General features: G+C 53.0%; 1 protein-coding gene across 4 annotated transcripts in view; it reads right to left on the bottom strand.

Annotated features, from left to right (window-relative positions):
* Positions 1 to 13,774, bottom strand: part of LOC105489801 (tetratricopeptide repeat domain 38) — a 35,945-nt gene that overhangs the window by 12,409 nt on the left and 9,762 nt on the right. For all 4 annotated transcript variants that reach the window (XR_011614218.1, XM_071080754.1, XM_011754914.3 and 1 more), the window contains 7 exons: positions 12,683 to 12,764; positions 11,042 to 11,213; positions 9,708 to 9,881; positions 6,674 to 6,749; positions 3,651 to 3,770; positions 1,338 to 1,397; positions 99 to 137 (listed from right to left, as the gene is read on the bottom strand). Coding sequence is in view for 3 of the 4 variants with exons in the window: in XM_011754914.3 (XP_011753216.2) it covers positions 99 to 137; positions 1,338 to 1,397; positions 3,651 to 3,770; positions 6,674 to 6,749; positions 9,708 to 9,881; positions 11,042 to 11,213; positions 12,683 to 12,764 (723 nt within the window). In the remaining variant the exon portion in view is untranslated. The remainder of the gene's footprint in view (positions 1 to 98; positions 138 to 1,337; positions 1,398 to 3,650; positions 3,771 to 6,673; positions 6,750 to 9,707; positions 9,882 to 11,041; positions 11,214 to 12,682; positions 12,765 to 13,774) is intronic.

Here is a 13,774-nt window from a genome sequence, read left to right as displayed (position 1 = left end):
CTGGCTGGGACAATCCTGAAGAACTCAAAGATCTGGTCTCTTTGAGACTCAAAGGCAAAATGCTGCAACAAATTGAACACGGTGTGAGCGCAACTTACGTGAGTATCAAAGATGGTCAGTGCGGCCTCATATTCGCCCTGGAAGAATAAAGTTCTCCTGATTAAACTCTGGAGAAAGCAAAGTGTAATACTGGGACGTGAACTGAAAACGGCCAGGCCAAAGCCCCCTAAGCACATGGCCTCAGGCCTCCACCTCCTCTCAGAGGGGGACGGGCAGTGTCTTGGTGGCACTGGGATGGGAGAAGGTGAACCTGCTTTCAACCGGACCTTTGGTTCCCCAGTGTAGAAAGGACAGCAGTACCTGTGCTGCCACCACTGAAGAAACAGTTGCTGTGGAAGCATTCTCTCTCCTAGTGGAAAAGTTAATATAGGTATTGCTCATACTAACTGCTGCAAGCTTTTTCATGTATTTCTTTCTAGTCTTTTTCTCTTTTTTTCTTTTTTTTTGAGATGGGGTCTCACTCTGTCACCCAGGCTGGAGTGCAGTGGCACAATCTGGGCTCACTGTAACCTCCGTGTCCCAGGTTCAAGTGATTCTCATGCCTCAGCCTCAGGATTACAGGGAGGGGCCACCACGCCCAGCTAATTTTTGTATTTTTAGTAGAGAACGGGTTTTACCATGTTGCCCAGGCTGGTCTCAAACTCTTGACCTCAGGTGATTTGCCTGCCTTGGCCTCTCAAAGTGCTGGGATTACAGGCGTGAGCACTGCGCCCAGCCGCCTTTTTCTTTTCTGCATGTTTCCTCTCCTGTACATTTAGCTGGGTTCTGTGCTGTCTTCCAGACACTTTATCATCACATTCTTATGTCATGACAGGGCCCTCACGTTCTCAGCATTTCTCACTTTTTGGACATTCAGGGAGCTTCTAGCTTTTGTGCAGGATAAAGAGCACCGGAAGTGACAGTCTGGCACACGGAACCCTGTGGCGGAATCACTGGGGTCAAGGGTGTCACAAGCAGATGCCCCATACCCTGGCTCCCGCTGCAAGATCTCATGGCCCAGGCAGGTACACCCTGCGGGGTGGGCGTCTGGCTCTCCGCTCCAGCCACAGGCACTTGCTCTGAATGATCTCTACAAGTTATACACCACAGACGGGATTTCCAGGCCTCTACAGTGAAAAATCCCTACAACAGGTCAAGCCTGGAACGCTCTTTGGAAACATTAATGCTCCACTGCATCAGGGCTCCACGGGATGTGAATACACAACAAAAGCTAGAAAAATCTTTTTCCCTCTGGAATCTCTACAGGATAAGACAGGGCAAACAGACGGCCACCTTACCTTCTCAATCAGATATAAAGCCCAGTGCCAATAGTTATGACAAGCCAACATATCCGAGTCCTGGAGGAGAAAAAAAAAAAGAATGTATGAAAAGTCTGAAGGCCTATGGGAAAAAAAAAATGTTGTTTTGTGCTAATGCAGAAACCATCTTTTTTTTTTTTTTTTTTTTTTGAGACAAAGTCTGGATCTGTCCCCCAGGCTGGAGTGCAGTGGCACGATCTTGGCTCACAGCAACCTCTGCCTCCTGGGTTCAAGCGATTCTCCTGCCTCAGCCTCCTGAGTAGCTGGGATTATAAGTGTGCACCACCATACCTAGGTAATTTTTGTGTCTTTGGTAGAGACAGGGTTTCACCATCTTGGCCAGGGTGGTCTCAAACCTCTGACCTCAAGTGATCCGCCCACCTCAGCCTCCCAAAGTGCTGGGATTACAGGTGTGAGCCACCGCACCCAGCCACAGAAACCATCATCTTTGAGCGCAGGAAACAATATTCTGTGTCTGTGCTGGGCGCCTCCGGCCACATAATCTCTTCCACTTGGAAGGGCAGTGACTATTATGCTGCCTTTACCAAGGAGGAAACGGAGGCCAGGGGAGGTTCCCAACCTGCTTGCCTGAGCTGGGGAGCAGCAGCCCCAGGACTGGTGCAGAGGAAGTTACTTCAGCAACTCCAGCTTTGCCTTCGTTACATGTGAAGTTGAGAAAAGGAATCACAGAGCCACTCCACAGGGAGTGGCCCAAGGCCCATGGGTGCCCGAACAGCTCAGGGCACTTGGATAAACTCCGGGCACGGTGGCTCATGCCTCCCAAAAGTAATCCCAGCACTTTTGGGAGGCTGAGGCAGAAGGATCAATTGAGCCCAAGAGTCCAGGACCCACCTGGGCAACACAGGGAGGAGACCTTGTCTCTCTAAAAAAAAAAAAATTTAAATTAGCCAGGTGTGGTGGCACATGCCGGTAGTCCCAGCTATTTGGGAGGCCAAGGTGGGAGGATCGCTTGAGCCCAGAAGGTCGAGGCTGCAGTGAGCCCTGATTGTGCCATTGCACTCCAGCTTGGGTGACAGAGAGAGAACTTGTCTCAAAAAACAACAGCAACAAAAAAAAACCAAACCAAACCAAAAAAACCTGCAGAGATCAGCAGGCCCAGGGCCAAACTCCAACAGGTGCTGGCAAAGCCCCGAGAGCCGGGGCGGGGGGGCGGCGCATGTCAGTGGCTTCCTTAGGCCGCCCTCAGTATGAAGCAGTGTTAAAGCAGGGCCTGTGCTGGGCTCAGAGCTGGCCCCTGCTAGGGTATTTCCAAGCTCGGGAGACAGGACTCGTGATCCTCAACAAGTGACAGTGCCCAGCACTCAAAAACCCCAAACAAACCTCACTGTCCCTGAGAAGGGAACCTGACAGCTGCCCCCTTGACAGAGCTGAATCTGGAGGCCCGAGGGTCCTCTGCCGCATGGCTCAGACCGCACGGCCCCTGCTTGGGAGCCAAGTGCTCATCCTTCCCTGATTTCTTGCTGACCCCAAATACAAAGCGGGTATTCAATCAGCACTGAGTGAGCGACCCTGTGTCCCTGTTCCGAGGAGGTCCCATCTCCCTTGAGCCCAACAGGCTCACCTGACGCAGCCCCATCTGTCCAGAGGGCCCACCTCCACCATGGCGCTAGCCTTTCCTTCTCTGAGGCCTCTGCAGGCATTTCTGCCTCTGCCTGGACACCACCTTGCCTCCCATGGAAAGAGGGACTGACAAAGCCTCCTGCATGGCCCATGTCTGCCTTGTACCTGGGCTCTAGGACACCAAACTGTGCAGCTCTCCTCTCCCTCACAGGCCACTGTAGGCCTTGGAAGCGTTGCTCAAGCTGGTGACGGTTGGGATGCTCTCCATCTTCCCCCTCTGTGTGGCACACACCTGCTCATCCTTCAGTAGCCAACTCAGAGGTTGCCTCCTCCAGGACACCTTCCCTGGCCACTGTCCCCCCAAGTCCAGTTGAGTTTAATGCTTCCTCTGGGTTTCCACATCCCACAGAGGGTCCCTGTCATGGTGTAGCTCATGTGCTTCTAGGAGGCTAATCGTTCCTCTTGACTAGGCCCTGTGAGGGCAGAGAAGTCTGGGCTGGACCCTCAGTGGAGTCCCTAGGGCAAGGTATAGGCCTGGGGTGGGGACTAGAATCTTGACTGTGCTCTGCTCAGCAGCCAAACACCTGAGGCAGGTGCAGGAGAAGGAGGAGAGGGAACCAAGCCCCATAACTCTTGTCCATAAAGCCTCAGCCTAACTCAAGGGGACGCACTGCATTTCCCAGGGAGGTGAGCCACCGACAAGCATCGTACCTTCCAGTGGGTCTCTGAGTGCTGCATGAATTCCAACCCATCCTTGATCTCTGCTTTCATCTCGTGGATGTGAGCGATGGTGTGCACCGACCATGCGTCTGTCGGGTTAATAGATAAAGCCTACACAGGGTGCGGGGAAGAGGATTCCAGATAAAGCAGATCAGTCAGGCTGCCAGGGCAGGCGATGACAGGGGCAGGCGTCTCTAAGGGGCAAGAGGGGCCTGGGCTGAACGGGGTGGAGCAAGTGGGGGGATGGGGCTCCGACTCAAAACACTGACAATCAGCACCACTTCCCGCCTGCCTGGGCACACCAGCTCATGGGCCTCACTGCCCGGTTCACAGACGAGGAAGCTGAGACTTAGGGAGGCTATGCAACTTCACCCAGCGGGACAGCGGCAGGATCTTTCCAAAGCCAGGGCTCAGACCCAAGCCCACAGCATTCTGCACACAGCCGAGGCACCTGCAAAACATGCCCGCCCTCTCTGGGCCTCAGTTGCTGCCAGGAAGGCCACGGATGCTGCCTTCCTCTTAGAGAAGCAGTTACTGCCCACCTGAACACGGTGTGAACTGTCAAGTCCTCCAGTGGCTGTGGCTGCCTCTTCCCACTACCATATATGTGAGGACACGTGGCTTTCTGGGTGCAGAAACAGCTGGCTTTAAGGTTATCACAGTTCATGACAACAGCCGCTCCCATGACCTGTGAGCTTGACAGCGACCAGAGAGGCAGGCTGGGCTCAGGGAATGATCCTCCCCCGCTAGCTGTTTCTTTCTTCTATTTATGTGTTCAGCTCATGTTTGCTGAGCATCTACTCAGTCCCAGGCAGAGCTTAGAAAACGGAGCAGTAAACTGAGGCTGACAGAAGTCCCATTGCCTGGCTTGCGCCCAGGTCCCCCATGCCAAATCATGAATTCCCGCCAGCCCCACTGCCTCAGTCTCCCCACACCTTTCATAGGGGTCCAGAAGCCCCACGCTCCTCTGCCCTGGCCCAGCACCCGCTGAGAGGCTTTTGGCAGGAGGTCGGCCCCAGCAAGCCCTGCCTCTCTGCCCACCTCTCAGCTTTCGTGGGCCCGGCCCACTCCATGTGGGAACGGAGGGAAAGGAAGCGTGTCTGTAGGGGACTGTGGGCACCCCCGGAGCAGGGGCTCTGAGCACGGGGCACTTGGGCACAGTCTAAGCAGGCTGGGCGCGGGGTCCTGAGATGGGACCCTGCTAAGCATGCTGCTTTCATGCATGGAGGGAGTGAAGGGTGGTGGCTGTCACCAGCTCTGATGGGCTGACCGGCTTCCTTCCTCTCTTGGAGTCCCACCATGGTTCCCTGGGAAGGAGTCCAAACTGCATTCCCAGGCTACAAGGCCCAGCAGAATCCAGTCCTCACCTGCCCCTCTACAGTCCTGGCTCCTGGCTCCCCGGCTTGCTGCGTCCTCCCTAAGCCTCCACCCATCGAGCTACTTGGAGCTCCAGGTCCCCAAGCTCTGTGGCTGTGCCTGTGCCTGCTGCCTGCCTGCTCCTGCCCTGGCTCCTCCTACCCTCACCAGCCTGGGGCTGCAGACACATGGCCCATGTGTTACCACCCCTGGCCCCATCACAGCCCCCTTTTCCTGCCCAGTAGTTGCCTGTGGGATGCTGGTGTTAAAGTCAAAGAGTTGGTGCCTGCAAGACAAGGGACAGGAGGCGAAAGGGGATCAACGGAGCAGGAATGGACCCTAACCACCGCTTCTTCCTCCTTGCAAGGCATGGAGGGGACTTGCCACATCTGGTTTGCCACAGCTACTCTTGTCCAGAGCTTCTCCAACTGTCTCAGGAGCTCTCAGGTGCCCAGATGGATGCCACCCATAGGAGGGCCCAGCTGCCATGGTCTCCAAGGGACTTTCCTACAGCTGATCCCTGGATGTGGTGTCTGGTCACCCAGGCCATAGAACCAAGACTGCCAGAAAGCCACTCGGGTCCCCCACCAGCCCTGACTCAGAGTTAAAGCAAAGAACATATCACTCAAGACACAATTCTCAGATTCTATAATCAGAGCAGTCTTCAGAGAGCCCAGGGACCCATGGGCCCCAATGCTGTCTCCTGGGGAGGGTGCTGCAGGCCGACTAGGGCAACTACTGGGGGAAGAACCCCAGCCAGGATGTTGGGAGGCGCGGCCTAGAGCAGGCAGCTGAAAGGACAGCCGTTGCCAGGTGGCCTGGGTGGAATCCGGCTCTGCCATCTCTGAGCCATGTGGCCTTAGGCAGGCTCTAGCCTTGGCCTCTGAGCCTCGGGCTCCTCATCTGGGCAACAAGGAGTTGAACATCACGTGGGCAGGGCTGTGTGGACACAAGTAGACACATATAAAGTGCCGCACAGAGCCGGGCACAGGAGCAGCTGTCACTCCCTTGTGCATGGCAGCCCCTCCATGGGCCTCAGTTTCCAATCTTGCAAGAAGAGAAGTACAGGAGAGGGACCCCCAGAGCATGAGACCACCCGTGCCCCATGCCTGACAGCTTAAGCCTGCCCTCTGGCCCTGGGCCCAGTTACGCATGGGCACCCAGCAATCATCACGACTGGCCATCATCACTCAGGTCCCTGAACCTCTGGTGCCGTGAGTGATGCTTAGAAATGCGAAGTTCAGGAAGGAAGAGCCAACGTTTATTTACACTTCACCTCCTACAAACTCCTGTCCCTGCAGGGCGGTGTGGGCTCTGGAGCCAGGCAGAGCTGGTGGGAGCCCAGACCTGCCACTCAGTGCAACCCCAAGTGAGTGGGCTGACCCCAGCTCCCTGTACCCCATCAACCTCATCTGTAGACGGGGAACCAGTGTTAGCCAAGGAACGTGGCTCTGGGGACCTCGGGGGGCCACAGGTGAATGACAGCCCCTGGCAGGCGGCAGCTGCTCACACTAACATGAGCTCCCCAATCTCTCTGAGGAAGTGAGAGTGGGGATGGGGTTCACCAGGGTCACACATGAATGGTGCCCCTCACATGCCCTGGTCCACCCGACAGCTGCTCCCCGAGGGGTCAGGCACCTTGGGAAGGACCCACTTACCTCTTTGGCAAGTTTTTCTGCCCGGTCGTAGAAGTTGGTTTCCATCAAGCCAAAAGAGTAGATGCCTTTCACATAGCTAAACACAGAAAAAATATCTCAGAATACAAAACGATGGACAGGTAGCAGTTTAAATTGTGTCCCCACAAAGATACACTGAGGTCCTAACCGCCAGTACTGGGAATGTGACCTTTTTTGGAAACAGGGTCTTTGCAGAGGTAATCAAGTTTAGAGGAGGTCATACGGGATTAGGGTGGGTCCTAACGCAATGACTGGTGTCCTTATAAGAGGGCCGTGGGAAGACACAGATGCAGAGGGAAGGAGGTAGGTAAAGACCAAGGCAGAGTGATGCAGCTGCGAACCAAGGGACTTCAAGGCAACTCCGGACACCACCAGGCACTGGAAGAGGCAGGAAGGACCCACTCCTGAGGCTTTGAGGGCACTGGCCCTGCTGACATCTTGGATGGGACTCTTGGCCCTCAAAGCTGTACCTATGTGCTACTCCAAACCACCTAGTCTGCAGCCCTTTGCTATAGCAGCCACAGGAGACGGACACAACCTCCAACTCCATGCCAAGCTCTGTGCTTTTCAGCAATTCCGTGCTTCAGACTGGTGAGGGGCAAGATGAACATTACATCCGCACAATCATCCCCAAACCCGGCACAGAGAGCGGCCCTGCTCCTCAATTAGCATCCCACCTTCTAAGAATCAACATAGGTCTCCACTGAGAATAACAAGGGTCCTTTCCCTCCTGTCTGCATGGTGACATCCACCCAGAGGCATGACCCAGGGGCACCTCCCTGGGAAGCCTCCGTGACCTGTGGGCTGTCAACAGCTCCTCCTTGGCTTCCTCAGTGCTGTACACGGTCCCCTGCCTGGCCTGGAATGCACTCAGTGGACAGCCGGGTCCTCCTCAGACCCGGAGCTCCTACAGGCTGGGACCTGTCTGTCCAATTCACCCTCAGCCCAGGCCCAGTCCAGGATGGGCTGGAAGACACTACTGAATAATTGCACACTTCCAATCTCTCTCTCTCTTTTTTTTTTTTGGAGACAGAATCTCGCTCTGTCACCCAAGCTGGAGTGCAGTGGCACAATCTCAGCTCACTGCAACCTCCGTCTCCTGGGTTCAAGCGATTCTCCTTCCTCAGCCTCCTGAGTAGCTGGGATTACAGGCACATGTCATCACACCCAGCTAATTTTGGTATTTTTAGTAGAGACGAGGTTTCACCATGTTGGCCAGGCTGGCCTCAAACTCCTGACCTCAGGTGATCCACCTGCCTCGGCCTCCCAAAGTGCTGGCATTACAGGCATGAGCCACCGCGCCCAGCCCACACTTCCAATCTCATCTGCAACTGCCCACCCGAGTATCTAGGGTGGTCATACATGAAACAGGTTTCTTTCCTGTGATTTCTTGGGGTTAAGTTAAAACAAAATAGGGCAATGGGGCTTCTGTCTGAGACTAAGATGTTAGCTTCACTACTGTGCAAGAAGATTGATTCTAGTTTTTGTTATTCATTGAAGCAATGTTCTTAAGCACCGGCTTCCAGAGTTATCTTTAAAATATATATATATATATATATATATGCATCGTGTGTTTACTGGGGTCATTTAATCCTCAAGACTTAAGCTATTTCTTGTAGGCTTACTGTGTGACAGGTACTACTAGGTTCTTGTGATGGTTAATTTTTTATGTGTCAATTTGACTGGGCCATGGTGCCAGTTGTTTGGTCAAACACCAGTCTAGATGTTGCTGTGAAATATATATTCTTTTAGAGATGGAGTCTTGCTCTGCCGCCCAGGCCGAGTGCAGTGGCATGATTGCCAGCTCACTGCAGCCTCAAACTCCTGGGCTCAAGAGATCCTCCTGTCACAGCCTCCTGAGTAGCTGGAACTACAGGCACATGCCACCGTGCCTGGCTAACTTTTTTCATTTATTTTTTCTTTTTGTAGAGACAGGGTCTTGCCATGTTGACCAAGCTTATCTCGAACTCCTGGCCTCATGCAATCCTACAGCCTCAGCTTCCCAAAGAGCTGGGATTACAGGCATAAGCCACTGTGCCCAGTCCTGTGAAGCTATTTCTAGATGTGATTTGAGTAAAGCAGATTACCCTCCATGTGGGTGGGCCTCATCCAATCAGTGGTCTTAAGAGAAAGACTGAGGCCCCTAGAAGAAATTCTGCCTGCAGACTGCCTCCAGATGCGAGGCTAATGCTGACTCCTGCAGGAATTTCCAGCTTGCTGCCCTGCCCTACAGATTTTGAACTTGCCAGCCCTCACACTCACATGAGTCGATTCCTTAAAATAAATCTCTATCTCTCTGTCTCAGAGCTCTCTGGGCTTCTCTGGAGGGTGCTGACTAAATAATACAGCTTGTTAACCTCTCTGAACCTCACGACTGTCCTGTAATGAAGCTGCAGTGAAGTCATTCCTGTGTGGTGGTCACTGGGGCTGTTCATGCACATTCCAGGCCTCCTTCTCTTCCCAAGCACAAGGTAGAACTGTACTTCCTGGTCTCCTGTGGGTGGGCAAGGTCATGTGATCAGTTCTGGCCAATGACTTGGGAGTGGCAGGGTATCCTTTTCATTCTAAACCTTTAATTGCCACTGTAAGCCCCGCCAGGAAAGCTTGCTTTTCCCTCTTAGTGACAGGTGTGTCCAGAGGGCACCTGCTTCATCAGCTGGGATACTGGATGCAGACAAGGACATGGCAGCAGAGCCCTCATCCCTCCTAAGGTGCCATGTAGTATGAGTAAAAAATAAACCTTTGCTGTAATAAGCTTTGGGGAAGAAGAACCAGGGGATGTTTGTTACTGCAGCAAAAACAATCCCATACTGATCGATACCTAATGGTACTACCTCATCCACAGGTGGGATGAAAATCAAATGAAGAAAGTGAAGCCTTTGAACTTTAAGGAACTAGGAGAATAGCAACAATGGTCCCATTATTTTTAGGACAGGCCCAAGAGAGTCACCATATTTTTAGGGCAGAAGAAAGAGATTAAGAAACAGAAACAATGTGATTTCCAGTTGGCACATACCTGCTTAGGGGGATGTCAGGTGTCCAGAAGGGGTAAACTCGAGCAACAGAATCTCGCATCTGTTCCTGACAACCCAGGTAAAAATAAACATCATGGGAAAATTTCAGGGCCAACATGTCTGTTGGGTGGTCCCGGAGAATCTGTTCCCATAGTTCACTGGCTTTCAGAAAGTTCCTGGAAACCGAGAAAGATTTCTCACCGACACTGAACACACAGTCCACCCACACAGGGAATGTAAGAGGCGTCGTTTCTCACCAATGTCATGGTCTGCATGGACGTCTTTTTTTAAAAATCAGTTTCTGGCCAGGCGTGGTGGCTCCTGCCTGTAATCCCAGCACTTTGGGAGGCCAAGGCAGGTGGATCATGAGGTCAGGAGTTCAAGACCAGCCTGGCCAAGATGATGTAACCCCGTCTCTACTAAAAATATAAAAGTGAGCCAGGTGTGGTGATATGTGCCTGTAATCCCAGCTACCTGGTAGGCTGAGGCAGGAGAATCGCTTGAACCCAGCAGGCAGAGGTTGCAGTGAGCCGAGATCGTGCCATTGCACTCCAGCCTGGGTGACAAGAGCAAAACTCTGTCTAAATAAATAAATAAATATCAATTTCTGTGTTAGGTTATGAACAGAAAACTGAAAACCCAGTGGGAAATTTTACTCTTCAGTTCAATTGAAAAAAAAAAAAAACAACAGGTTTAACAAATTGCCAAGGATAATCCCACTGGAGATGGTCAGATACCTACAGGAAGTCTCCGAGGTGGAACCACACCTGGGATGACTCACAAGGAAGACCAGGCAGCACCTCCCCAGTCTCAGGATCCCTGTACAATCGGCTAAGATCATCTAACTCTGCAGGGCATCTCGCCTGCCTGAGCAGACATGGGGGCCGTCCCAGAGAACAAGGGAACCAGTGTGGGAACGGCGGGGGGATGATGTGAAAGCCAGTGCAAGAGCAAGGAACATATGGGCGAAGATTTGATTTGATTGTTTATTTCCCACTAGAAGAAGCATGTTTTCTTCTCTCTTCTCTAACCTAGTAATTTCTGTAGAGTGACCCTATTATTTTTGTAAGGAAAATAATATACAATTTACTTAATGAAACAAAGTAAGTTACTTTTAACACTAAGTTGGGAATCTTCACCAACTGCTTCCTCACTCAGCACTCCACCAAGGACGGGGAAGCAGAGGATGTGATTTTCCATGAGAGCATCTCAGGAGGCAAGGAGAGAATCACTCTCCCACCCCGCCCTGCTCCCAAGGGCGTCGGGAAAGGGATACCCTGCCACTCCCCCAGCACAGCCTCAGGGTGCCAGCTCCCGGCCCAGGAAGGCCCCTCACCCCTTGGCAAATGTCTCTACTGCAGACACGTGCAACTGCTCCCGCCTTGTCAGCGGCTGGGTTCTTGAAATCTCCACCATTGTCTTCACAGCCAGGTCCAGCTCTTTGTCCAGTTTCACGGAGCTTCCAGTGCCAATCAGTACAAGGCCAGTAGAGATGGCGTGGCCCATTGCTGGTGGAGGTTAGAGAACAGCTGGTGGTTCAGCCCAGCCCAGCCCAGACTCCACATGTCACAGAGACAGCCCATGTCCCAGGAGGGGCCAGCCAGGCAGCAGTAGGCTGTGCACTGTGGCCCTGCCGACTGTCCAGAACTCAGCCTCGGCACTTGTCAAGCATGGAGCAAACAGCAAGCCTAAAGGCACCCTTGAATATTTGTCTAGTGAGGGCATTGTGCTGAGTGCCAGTGTCTAAAGCACCTTCCCCTTCACTGGATGAGCCACTCAGCGGCTGCCTGCAGGCTCATCAGCGGCCACTATCACACGGCCAGCACACGGCTCCCGGGAGCCATCAGTGGAAGCTGCTCATGACGGGCTGGACCAAGGAGGCCCCGGAGCGCAGAAGTCGCGATCCCGTCTGTGCTGCTCACACATGCTAAAAGTTAGGGTGGGGGTGTGTGCCTTGTGGCCCTCGCAGCAGCCTTGCTGGCAGGAGTGCAGGCCCCCAGGCCACACTCTGGGAGAGCCAGCGTGTCCACTGGCATTTGGAACTTGGTCACTGGCTCAGGCCTGGGATCTAGGACCCAACCATAGTGCTAGGACCACCCATGTGGCCCCTGGAAAACAGCTGGTGATTCCGATGGTCGAGCCCAGCCCAGCCCAGCCCAGCTGATGATTCAGGTGGTTGAAGGCCCCTGATCAGGGCTCAAGGTCTGCTCAGAGTCCGAGCCCACCCCTGGCTCCTGGCTCCCCATGACTGGGTTTGGCTCTCTGTTCTCCCCCAGTTATTTCCTTGTTTGTCCTCTCCAGGGCAGTACAAGCCCCTGCCTTAAATCTGACCAGGCTGCAGCAGGGTGAGAAGGGGGTCCCTGCCACCCTGACAAGACTCTGTCCCCTCATCAGCCGTTCCCCCAGGCCCGGAACCTTGCTGCACCCTGGAACCACCCACCGTCAATGCACTATGCTGGCTTCCCATGCCCGCTGTACACATGGCTTGCCTGGATGCCAGCCTCTGTCACCCATCGGTGATCACCTCACCCTGGCCACTTAGATGAGGTCTCACTGGTCCCCTGACGGAGGCTGCAGCAGCCACCTCTCACGTTCCAGCGGCCTGGGCCTTGGATTCAGGAAGCTTATCTAATCCCAGTTGTCAACCACCAGCTGGGTGGCTTTAAGTACGGTCTTACTCTTGCCAACCCTCAGTTTCCTCATCTGAGAAACGAGATCAGCATCTTTATTCAATAATTGATGGTAATCAGAGAAAAGGCAAGAAAAATGCCTGTTAGAATCTAGCATCTTTATGGGAGTGACTGTTTTTCCAAATACAAAGGCAGCTGTCATCTTCTCTCCCTCTGTGCAAATGCCACCCTGGTTACTGCCACCCAACCTGCCTTCCCCATCCCAACTGTGTGCCTGTGATAAAGGAAAGAGAGAGGGGCTGGCTGTGTCAAGCGGGGCTCCTCCACCCAGGGAAGGTGTTACTCACCGAAGGTCGGATCTGCTGCTTTGAGCTTTGACAGGCAGCCCTCGATGCCACCGAGACTCTTGTCATTGGTCCATTTTACATACTAAAATGGGAAAAGCAAAACAAGTCCTCACGGAGCCCTTGGATCATTTAGCAAAGGTGTGGCTCTAAATCCAGGTTCACACTCTGGGAGGCCAAGGCAGGCAGATCGTTTGAGGTCAGGAGTTCAAGACCAGCCTGACCAACATGCTGAAACCCCCATCTCTACTAAAAATACAAAAATTAGTGGGGCATAGTGGTGCACACCTGTAGTCCCAGCCACTTGGTAGGCAGAGGCATGAGAATCACTTGAACCCAGGGGCCAAGGCTGCAGTGAGCCAAGATCGCGCCACTGCACTCCAGCCTGGATGACAGAGAGACTCTGTCTCAAAAAACAAAAAATAAAAATAAATCCAGATTTGTTTTTCTTTGTAGAACACTGAGTGTTTTCTGGACTCTAATCCAAAGAAGGCATAACCTGGCTGACAACTTTCTTTATATGAAGAAATGAAATACGCATCACCCGAGGCGCACTTTCTAGGGCTAGGAATGCTGCATTTCCAAAAAAGAAACATCAAAAGGCAGGTTCTGGCCAGGTGCGACGGCTCACGCCTGTAATTCTAACACTCTGGAAGTGGGTGGACCACTTGAGGGCAGGAGTTTGAGACCAGCCTGGCCAACATGGCGAAACTCTGTCTCTACAAATAATACAAAAATTAGTCAGGCATCGTGGCACGTGTCTGTAGTCCTAGCGACTTGGGCAGCTGAGACTTGGGAGGCTGAGGCAAGAGAATCGCCTGAACCTGGGAGGTTGCAGTGAGCCAAGATAGCACCACTGCACTCCAGCCTGCATGACAGAGAGAAGAAAAAAAAAAAAAAAGGGCAAATTCCTCCTGACAGGTGACCTGCTACACATCGGCTTCTTCGGCCCTAAGAGGAGCCTTGAAGTTGGTCACGACAGGAACATTCCTGCTTCTTATTCATTCGTTTTAAAAATAGTCACAGTAGGCCGGGCGCGGTGGCTCAAGCCTGTAATCCCAGCACTTTGGGAGGCCGAGACGGGTGGATCACAAG

Source organism: Macaca nemestrina, chromosome 15, assembly GCF_043159975.1.
Source record: "Macaca nemestrina isolate mMacNem1 chromosome 15, mMacNem.hap1, whole genome shotgun sequence".
NCBI classification, from domain to species: domain Eukaryota; kingdom Metazoa; phylum Chordata; class Mammalia; order Primates; family Cercopithecidae; genus Macaca; species Macaca nemestrina.
This window is presented reverse-complemented; position numbering and strand designations above follow the sequence as displayed.